General features: G+C 46.9%; 1 protein-coding gene across 1 annotated transcript; it reads right to left on the bottom strand.

Annotated features, from left to right (window-relative positions):
* Positions 1-430: 430 nt before the first annotated feature.
* On the bottom strand, positions 431-3,056 carry LOC122635803 (sodium channel protein Nach-like). The gene is made up of 10 exons (XM_043826467.1): positions 2,830-3,056; positions 2,527-2,733; positions 2,203-2,368; positions 1,967-2,118; positions 1,781-1,892; positions 1,365-1,674; positions 1,227-1,277; positions 938-1,130; positions 725-831; positions 431-618 (listed from the first exon to the last, which is right to left on the bottom strand). The coding sequence occupies exons 1-10, from the start codon at positions 2,985-2,987 to the stop codon at positions 452-454; spliced, it is 1,623 nt and encodes a 540-aa protein (XP_043682402.1). The 5' UTR covers positions 2,988-3,056; the 3' UTR covers positions 431-451.
* Positions 3,057-10,320: the final 7,264 nt, after the last annotated feature.

Here is a 10,320-nt window from a genome sequence, read left to right on the forward strand (position 1 = left end):
GGACAAAAAACGCTTCTCGTTTCGATGTACGTTCGCTGGATGATTCGTCTTCTGTCTTTCGGAAGATGGAATGAAAGGGACGGTTTGTGCTTTTACAAAGATGAAAAAAAAATTGCAGAAGCACTGATCGGTCCGGTGCCTGAAAAATAACATCGTCTGCCATCTCGAGACATATATTCGAAATCGAATACTCGTTGCGTTGGTAAAAAAAAAGAAGATTACGACAGCGATTTTATCTCGAGTCGATAATGCAGATGCGTTCGCGATAAGAAAACAGCGCGGCGTGGATCCGCGACGAATGCACGAACGAATACGCATCGCTGAGCGATCGAGCGACGAGATGCTTGTTGATGACGCGGAACGCGGTAACGTTCGGAAATTATCCTTGACAATCGACGATAAGCGTCGACGCGATTTTAGCATCGAAAGCGAGACGATCCGTGGGTAATTTTTAATTACTTTGTATCTCGGAGGGAAAGCTTCGCGATTTGTTACGATTCTCCCGATCGTTGTTCGCGAATCTATCGGTGATTATTCGAATGATAAAGAAATATATTATTTCGAAGCCAGACATAAGACTGAATCCAACGAATAGTCCCAAGAGTCCGCCGAACGAAGCTGAAACATCATCCGGACGATCAGACGAGAGTACACTTAACACTAATAGAAATGGATAATAGCCGTTCGTTCGATCGGTTCGCTTATCGTTTATCGTAGAACTTACCGAACAAGTTACGCCAATTATAATGAACTCTTCGACGATACTGAATGGCTATCAAATCGCTAAAGAAGACATGGATTATGCTTTGATTTCGGGATCCTTCGTGTTTCCTTCGAAGAGAAAACTCATCGTTATTATCCTCATTAGAGACGATATAGGAATAATGAAAAATTGCAATTCCATGGGCTCGATAAAAGTCGAACATTTGTCTTTTACCCGGTCTTCCTTAGGTAACGAAATCCATCGAAGGAAACGTTGGTATCCAGAATCCCTTGGGAAACGTCTACCGGATATCGAAACAAGGTACAATCGGGGATACATCCGCAAGGTCTCTCGTATACCACGTCAACGTTATCCTCGAGCGTAATTCGTTCCGTGCCCTCTCCGGGCCACGACGTATCGTACCAAGCTGCGAGAGAGAGAGAGAGAGTGATTTTTTCCTCATTCGTCGGCGTTACTTCGAACGAGTCGGAGAGTCGAACTCTGCTATTGGACTTATACCTACGTCTGTACATCGACAAGCACTCGACGTCCTTCAAATTGCAGACTCTGGCATCTGAAACGTTCAATGACGGAGGTATAAGGACGTACGAGTTCTAGTTACTTTCTCCTGAGCGAAGACGGACGTCCTCGATATACTGACCGTTCGATGGAAAATAATATGGGATGCAATCGCACTTATTCCTAATGGTATTGGCACGGCATTCGGCCATGCAATTTATGTAGGAGTATCTTCCGGACGTTAATCTTCTGTAGCCAACGTCCTTATCCTTTAGTATCTGATCCCCTTCGTCGCTAAAGATGCAATTTCTCGTTGATATCGCGAGATCCTTAACGTCCAACATCGCGTAAGTTTCTTCGGGCGAGACGCTGAGGAACGCTTGCCTGTTCAAACCGATCAGCTTGTCGTTCGCGTTGTGGTCCGGATAATCGTACGGATAGTGAACCAAGACCTTCGACAGAAACTTGTTATCCTCTTTCGATAATCGTGAAAGATCGTTTGACGAAGAACGCGAAGGAATCGAAGGAAACGTCACGTGGCTCGTTCGCGAGATTTACCTTGACCCCGAAGGATCCGAGAATGGTCGCGAAGTAGTCCTCTGGATCGGGATTCACCGTTACGGCCAGACCAGTTTGATATCCGCACGCTGGTATCTTTCTCGGCTTCGAGCTTGAACAAGAGAATGATACGAGTATAAACGCGACGAACGCGATCCTTCGATATCGACTCAAGCATTTTCCTACTCGTACGAATTTTCGACGTCGCGCGGCGAGACGTAATTGAAGCTGCAACAGATACCGTCCCTGGTCAGTATCCGATCGAAGAATTCGTCGCACTCGAACGAGTCGTCGTTCCACTTGCACGACTTTAGGAGATCGCTGCAGTTCTTCGTAACCTTGAAAATTTGACGTTTCTAGAAAAGAAGGCAAGACCCTCTCCGGGAGAAGGATCGTCCGTTAGTTGTAAATTCCATCGTTACCTTTTCCATCACCTCCGTTATCGTTAGTCCGTTATCGTCAATAATGTCCTGCAAACGAGTAAGATTTTCCGTAACGTCGTGCTCGAACACGCCAGGATCGAGTAACTCCAAAAGCAATCGAAATTCTTGAACGAGAAACTCCTTGGACATGTTCGACGGATATGACCTACGGAGAAACGTCGACGGTCTCTAAAGCGGCCGTTGGTTGCGTCGGTGAGTAATCGGGTAGGAGGGCTAAGGCGACGTCGAGACGAGATAAAGCAAACGAGCGAGGAGACAAGGTAAAGCGATCGTGCATATCCTAAAGCGTGTATATATACTCACAGCATCTCGACCAAACTTCTCGTCAGATTGAGGGATATTCGATTGATATTGCAAATCGTTACAGCGGGAAACGGATAATTCCATATACCTCGATGAGTAGTCTCTATCACCGTGAGCGTTGGATGAGAAGCGTAGTAATCCCAAGCGATCTTCATAAGGACGATCGCACAGCACAAGGAGCCGAACAAGACGATCGCCCAAATTATTCTGACGGAACGATGCAAGAACGAAAGAGAGGTTGAACGAGTATTGGGTATAATGGGGCGGAGTTGTTTGGGAATCGCTTTGGAAATAGCTCCGTACCGTTCGATTTTCGAACGTTGAGATTGCGCGACGTACTTGTACCCGTGGAGTCCTGTCGCGAGACAAAATTCTCGGGCTTGATTCTTGAAAACGTTCCAGCAGATTTTCTTTGACCCGGAGGAATCCCTCCTGCCGTTCTTCCTCAGCAACCTTTTCATATTCCTTCCGTCGAATTCGAGAATTTCTTTATTCCCTCGTCTTGTCTTTTCTCCGTTCGAATCGAAAGCTCCTTCCCTTCGCTCTCGCGTTCGAGGAAAACGCGTAGACGCGAACTGAGCGGTATTTAAAGCGGAATCGTCGTGCGTGCGACGGCCACCTCGTACGACTATAAAATATTCATTCAATGTTTTTCATCGATTCTGCTCGTCGACGCGATAAATCCAACCTAACCGATTACATTCGATATGCAAATGGTAAGGGCATCGATCGGGAGAAACAGCACGCGCGTGTCGTATAAAAGTGGACGTAAACCGAGAGCCTTCCTTCTGGCGACCTTGACATTAGATGGCAGGATATTCCCTTTCCATTTCAGAGGATAATCAACGTTAAAATTATTTCTCGAAGATATCTGGAAATGGGAAAAGAGTCGTCCTACGACGTATGGACGAGTCTACCGCAGAGCTGTATGGGGATAGAATTCGAAGCGATTGTTTCGTCTCGAAGGGAATGGATGGCACGTATCTCGAACCTCGAAAGGAGGAGATGATGGTCGTGGAGGAACGGAATATTTGGACGTATCGAGCCACTCGTCGTCCCGGTCCTTCGATCGAAATTAAATGCTCTCGACGCGACCGCGAGAGAAGGAGGAAGGAAGGAAGGCGATATTGAAAGTCGAAACGTATCCTCCGCAGCCGTCTCCGTAGATTCCCTTTCTCTCTGTCTCTCGTTCACTCGAGGACTGTCTCGGCCGAGTGACTCGGTTGTTCGGATATTAAACTTTGAAGATGCCGCTTCTCACCGCTCTGCCGTGTCTGACTCAGCGAGTGTCATTAATAACTTGGAGGAGATAGATAAAGTGTTAAACACCGTGAACCGTGTGCTCGAGCACACGTCATTACCCAGACTATTAAAGGGCTCTGATGCTAATGCGGCTCGCGAATCCCACCTAGAGAATACCCGGTCGCGTATCGCACCTTGAAACGACGATTTTCTCTTCCGGACGGAGAATGAACGGGGAACTCGCGAGAGACTCGGTAAGGCGTCGATCGATGCGCTACGATCGAGAAGACGTAATAACAGGCAATGTAGCGTTCTTTTCTCTCTGTCTCTCTCTCTCTCTCTCTCTCTCTCCTACCGTGTAAACGATATCGATATAATCCAATATTAGGGCGATATCACGGCGGCACGAATTCAACGAGCCGAGGAACTTTCGTTACGCGACGAGAGGGTGGCCGCGTGCGACGTTTTAAATCGGGACCGGGGATGGGAATACTGGAAAGGGGCGAAAACTGGTATTTGATATCAGCCACCCTAACGATTCTCGGAGACACTCGAACGAAGCGACGCTTCGACTTCGGGGCGGGGATGAAGGAGAGAGAGGTTAACGGAGACGAATTCGAATCGACTCTGGATCGTTTCTCACGCAATATCCGATTCGATTGCGATTTAATTATCGATCCGTGCGAACGATTGCATCGTTGACAGCCGATTCCCGTCTATTATAAATCGAAATGACGTCAATCGTATCCCTTGAGGATAAGGAAGGTGCGTTGATCCGGGAGAAAATGTTTTAAACCGGTCGCAAAAGCGAAGGAACAACTGCGAGGAGTTGCTTCAGGGAATCCCGCAGTTCGGTCTTTAAACGCAAGTATAGTGGGGTAATTTTAATTATGAGATAGTTCATCCAGCCTTCTCGTATAGGGAAAATTACTGATCGCTGGGTCGTACCGGGCTTGGTGGATGGGGTAACAATGTATTATGCGTTCACCCTGTCAGCCCCTCGTGCTAACCGCAAACCCCTTCTATTCATCCCCAACAATTCGTTAACTGCTATCGAATTGACTTCTACGGCACGGTTGGTTTAGAGCGCACGCTCGTTAAACCTTCTCCGTTTCGGTGTTTCTAGCATTCGACGTTCGTGTCCTCTTTTTCCATCCATCTTTCTTCCTTCCTTTATTTTTATATTTTGTCAGGATTTCGAAAGGAAAGCGCTCTTATCATCGGAACCGGGAGAACGCGTAGCAATTTGTCAAACTTTTGGAAAAAATCTAGCGAGGGGTCGCGCGTCCGATGGAATTGTTTAAAACTACCCCGCTGGAACGTTTCACGGGTTCTCGAAGAGAAGATGGATAAAAAATAGGAGGTTATAGATAGCATAACCGTACGAAGAGTTTCCCGGGGATTTGTGTATCCGCCTATACAGCGTCTGTATTACGAGGGCGAGATTGCATTATGGGGACGACGTATTTCGCGGCACATTGAGTCGACGGACTTTAAAATACACCCGCTCTTTCGGTTCTCGACGAAAAACGAATCCAGCTCTCAGTCCCCGCTCGGCTTCCGCAGATTATTATTATCCCTTGTTGTTGTTGTTATTTCGTTTTCTTAAAAAGGATAACATTTAAAAGGCTGACGATCGAAACTCGACCGATCGAATTCCATTGTCATCGTTTCCAAGTTGCCTATACGACGTTTGGTCGTAGAATCTTTTCGTGGAACATTTACGTCTATTTCGTAAGCCGTCGTTCTCGTTCTTTTTTTTTCTTTTCTCTTTTTACCTTTTTTTTTTTCTTCCACGAGGCTTCTTCCTTTTGGAAGACTCGATCTTATCCTTTGGCATGTGCACGTCGCCGTTCGTCGATTCGTAAAAGAAGGGAAGCACATAGTAGAAGGGAAGTACATACGGAGCATATAGGGGTTTGCACGCGGGGAGAGATTTTATGGGGGCTCCGAGTATATTTCCTGATTGAGCGAACTAATCCACGCAAAGGAGGTTTTATCGTTGAGGTATACCTAATCGAAGGGGCTCTGAGTGATCGTCCTCGTGTCCTAGTATCTTCGATCGGTACCGATACTTTCCGAGAAACGACGAAATATTCCGCAAAAAATTCATTCCTCGAGAAGTTGAAAGTAGCACTGTACACTGTTACAAGCTGTAATTATTCTTATCGTTAAGAAGGGGTTAAGAAACTTTGCTGGGAAGAATGTGTGGAGAGAGAGAGAGAGAGAAAGAGAAAACTTCGGAATCCCTCGTTAGAACGATATTTACGAGAACGTATCGGAGCGTATCACGAGTAGGTTCGAATACCTCCGAGCGAGTTCGTCGAAATCGTTTTCCTTCTGATCGCTCGAGACGGGTCTTGTCTACGCCGATGTTTACGATAAACGTAAAACCATCCTCCTGGTATCGTTTCGATCCTCTTTTTCGGTTCCGAAACGACAAAGGAAAAGAGAAGGAAAGAAAGTATCTTTCGCAAAATCGAGTCTTTTCTTCCTTTCTTCCTTGCTCGAAGCTTCGCAGCTCGCAACCTTGAATTCGAAACACGGTCTGGGCGGTCCTTCGATGCTTTTAATCGTAACTTTTAAGCTGGGCCAGTGACGCGAGCCGAATCGAAAGTTTACTCCCACGGAAAGGACTCGTGCACGCTTTTATCGTTCCTGCGATAGTTTCGCTATTCCGATCTGCTTGTATTTATAGAGATTGGGGTAGAGAGAGAAACGGAGAGAGGGTTGGAATTTTTCTCTTCTTTCAATGTAACCCTGAAAAGAGGAAGAGGAAGAACAGAAAATTATATGACAAAGAATCAAAGGAATCGTTCTGATCTATCGCTTTAGACTTTGCTTTAACAATCGTACGACTTTGGAATATCGGCGTTCGTGCTTGCTCGCTACGGAGGTACGTTAAAAAGAAGAAAGTAGTCACGGTAAACGTATGGTCAGCCTGAATCTGGTTAATGTGTGGACACAGAAAGAAGGAGGGAGAGGAGGGGGGGGGGAGAGACGCGTGTTCACGAGCCGCGTCGGGATCGAAGAAATGAATATTCAACGGTAAACACCGCTTACGCTTGTAAAGGGTTCCATACGAAGATGTGAGCGGAGATAGAGGAGAGAGAGAGAGAGAGAGAGAGAGAGAGAGAAGGAGCGAGAGAGAAAAGTCGACTCATCTCGCTCCATCTCCTTCCCGTTCTCTCTCTCTCTCTCTCTCTCTCTCTCCCCTCTCTTTCCTTTAAAACAGGGAGACGAGAGAGCTCGTGACTTGTGCAGATATAAACGCCCTCTCTCTCTCTCTCTCTCTCTCTCTCTCTCTCTTTCTCTCTCTCTTGGTCTCGTGCAAGCTGAGAGAAACGTTGTTTACGATATTACATCTATAATACCGGTCAAGTGGGCAACGTCCAGGCGTGGTGTAATCTCCTCTGCGGCAGAACCTCGTTCCTGGCCAGATACAGCACGTTGACTCTTTTGGAATTATGATAATGCGCTACTAGGCTTTCTAAACCGGGAAACTATCGTTCTCTCTTTATTCCTCTCGCTAACAATAAGACGCGATACCAAAGCGTACCGATGAAATCTTCGAAAGTAACTTTACTTTTGTAATTTATTACGACTAAATGCTGGAAATGCTTATTTTCTGATAAATTTGGAAAGGGACGCTGGAAACGTTAGAGAACCTCGAAGAATCGGGATTATAATATCGGGAATAGTCCTTTGGCCATCCCCTTTTCCCTCGTTTCGATAAGTTAACTGTAATTAATGCAAGCAACATCCTTCGAGATAGCTACTCGTGTCTACTGCAGAATCCAAAGGACGTAGAAACCGTGGAACAACGTTCTACTCGGCTAAGGGGAAAAGAACTGCCTGTTTTGATTCTGGACGTTATAGGAAAGACATATATCACTTGGTCCACCCCATTGCCATGGATGGCAGTAGTTAGGGGTGGCGATGCCGGGTAAGGGCCGCTGGACGCGACTCGATTTATTGCTTCGTTCGATATATATGATTATTTAAATCTCATTCGAGTTCTACGTCGGAAGAACGTCTACCATCGGAAGAAACGCCGTTCCTTCGATCCGTCTTTCGTTGCTTTTTCGAAAAGACGATTCATATCTTTATCTTATCCATTCGTATCTTTTTTTCTTTCTCAAGGAACTGGTTACGTTGATCGAAGTTGAGTCGAGAGACGTTAACGAGCACGAAGATTACGTATGATCCTTTCATTGGGAAAGGAGCGTGGGCAAAGGAGGAACATAGGTGAGGTAAGACGGTAGAGTGAATTTCTTAGTGGCAGGAGTAACACAGGAGGAATACGAAAATCGTTTCGATCGATCATTCGCAAAGGATACGTAGCGATATGCGCGCGTGTAGTGGCAGACGCGTACGCGTACGACGGCTATAGTCGGAAATGCGCTCGCGAGTGTTGTTGGAAAATATTCGAAGCACACGGCGCATTTCACGCCTAATTTCGCGCAAATTCGCCGTCGAATATTCCACTCGTGGTTCTCCTTCTCGATCTCATGCGAGCCACGTGCCATTTATCTCGCGAAGAAGACGTTAGACGTAGTACGTATCCACGGTTATCTACTACGCGCCGCGCGAATCCATTTTATCGTCCGCTTCGAACGACAGCCACCATCGCTCGCGTATAAGTGGAAGAAGACGTTCGCGATCGAACGTTATTCGAACGTATCCAAATTCCTGAAGGACCCGCGAGAATCTCCCATCGCATTCCTTCTTTTTCTTTTTTTCGTCGACAAAGATACGTTACGAATTTAGAAACAATTTCGGAGACAAATTTAAAACACAAAGAAAGATAAAAATGCGAACGAACCTCTTTCGGATTAATTACTAAAAGCGCCTGAAAAAAGAGGAGAAAGCTAGCTACCCTATATTTCTTTCTCCTCCTCCTAGTGGACCAAGAGAACGCGCGAGCGCACACACGCTCGCAGAAATTCATTAGGGGTATCTGATATTTCTGGTGGGTGCTTCGCGCCGGAATAAATCATAGCGAGCAGAGAAGCGGAGCGAGCGAGCGAGCGAGCGAGAGAGAGAGAGAGAGAGAGAGAGAGAGAGCGCGAGAGGGAGAGAGTATCGGCTCGCTTCTTTCTCGCTGCACGCGCGATCCATTCGTTTATCTTCGATCTCGCATGAAAGAGACAGAGAGAGGGAGAGAGAGAGAGAGAGAGAGAGAGAGAGAGGCGGGGGAGGCAGAGGGAAGGCTAAACGATCGAACGTGATCCGAGCTTAAAGCGTTCGTGGACATGGAGAAAATCTCGTTACGGATTCGACCATCCTTTCTTCGTCCTCTTCTCCGTCTCTAGAAGAGTGTCCCTTACACGGAGATGTACCCATACAAGCGTACGTCTGCACGAGGAGAAAGAGAGACGGTCGGAAAGTTGGAAGGAGCTTTGCTCTGTCTCAAGGATATCGGATCGACTCAATCTTAGGAGGCATATTCGTGATCGTCGAAGCGTGTTAGAAAGCGTCTTACCAGCTGGGTACCTACGCGTACGAAGATTGAAATTAATTTCGATATTGGACGATTGAAAACTCCTGCCTCTTACGATGACCATCCTCGAATCTCTCGATACGAAGATTACCAAGAGAGATAGCAGCGGCTTCTCGAATATCTCTCGGGGCGATATAGGGATTTGAATATCACCACCCCTTTTCTCGAGAAGCGGTTCAGCCTCGGACGAGATATCCTTTCGTCCTTTGAAGAGAGTCGTCCCTTTGAGCTGTACATAGTTTCGAACGGTTGGATCTCGTCAAATCCTTTTTCCTATCGTAAAGGTGCACTCGACGACTACGATGGATTTTCACGGATATCTCGCGCGTCGAGATCCTCGAAGCCGCGTCGTACGGCTTCGATGCGAATTATTCATACATTACCGAATTGAAATTAATTTCACGGGGCGGCGTGGCGCGGCGTAAATCAAAAGCGTTCCGCTCTACAACGGGTAGGCCCTAAATCACGTCGCGGTAATTGCGGTACCGCTCGGCCGGATCCGTGCGCGTTATACGTACCGGAACCAACGCTTAACGAAGAACGGGTATCGAACGGGACGCGATTTCGTTTCGTCGAAAAGAAGCCGAATAAAATCGAAAGGAAACCGAGCGGAATTTTCTTTTTGGAGAGAGAACTAAAGAGAGAGGGCTGAACGAAGGCTGCGGGAAGGCGCAAGGTAGCGCGCAAAGGAAAGGAAGGAGGAAGGAAGGAAGAGGTAGAGGGAAAAGGAAAAAGGAGAAGAAAGCGTTTCGCGAAAAGCACCCCTTAGCGAGCGAGCAAAGGAATACATTTTCTCCAAGGTTTTTTTCTCTACCCTTCTCTCGCGGCTCGCGCACGAGTATAAAGGGAAACGATTCCTCGCGTGGGTTAACAAGGAAAAGGTAAAAAATTCCGAGCTGGAGGCACGTCAACGTACGGCGTACGTACGTTCGTGTGTCGGACCTATCTCGGCTCGGGTCAGTTCGAAGAACCTATGCGCGCGTACACGTACACGTCGGATACGTACTACACGCTTACATAAATTTTTCCCTTTTCTTTTGGCGCTTGAG

This window comes from Vespula pensylvanica, chromosome 19 (assembly GCF_014466175.1).
Source record: "Vespula pensylvanica isolate Volc-1 chromosome 19, ASM1446617v1, whole genome shotgun sequence".
Classification (NCBI taxonomy): domain Eukaryota; kingdom Metazoa; phylum Arthropoda; class Insecta; order Hymenoptera; family Vespidae; genus Vespula; species Vespula pensylvanica.

Coding starts and splice junctions, on each gene's coding strand:
- LOC122635803 (XM_043826467.1), bottom strand. CDS start 2,987: ATGAAAAGGTTGCTGAGGAAGAACGGCAGGAGGGATTCCTCCGGGTCA. Junction 832..937: donor CGTTACCTAAGGAAGACCGG/GTAAAAGACAAA, acceptor TTCTCTTCGAAG/GAAACACGAAGGATCCCGAA. Junction 619..724: donor TAATTGGCGTAACTTGTTCG/GTAAGTTCTACG, acceptor ATGATGTTTCAG/CTTCGTTCGGCGGACTCTTG.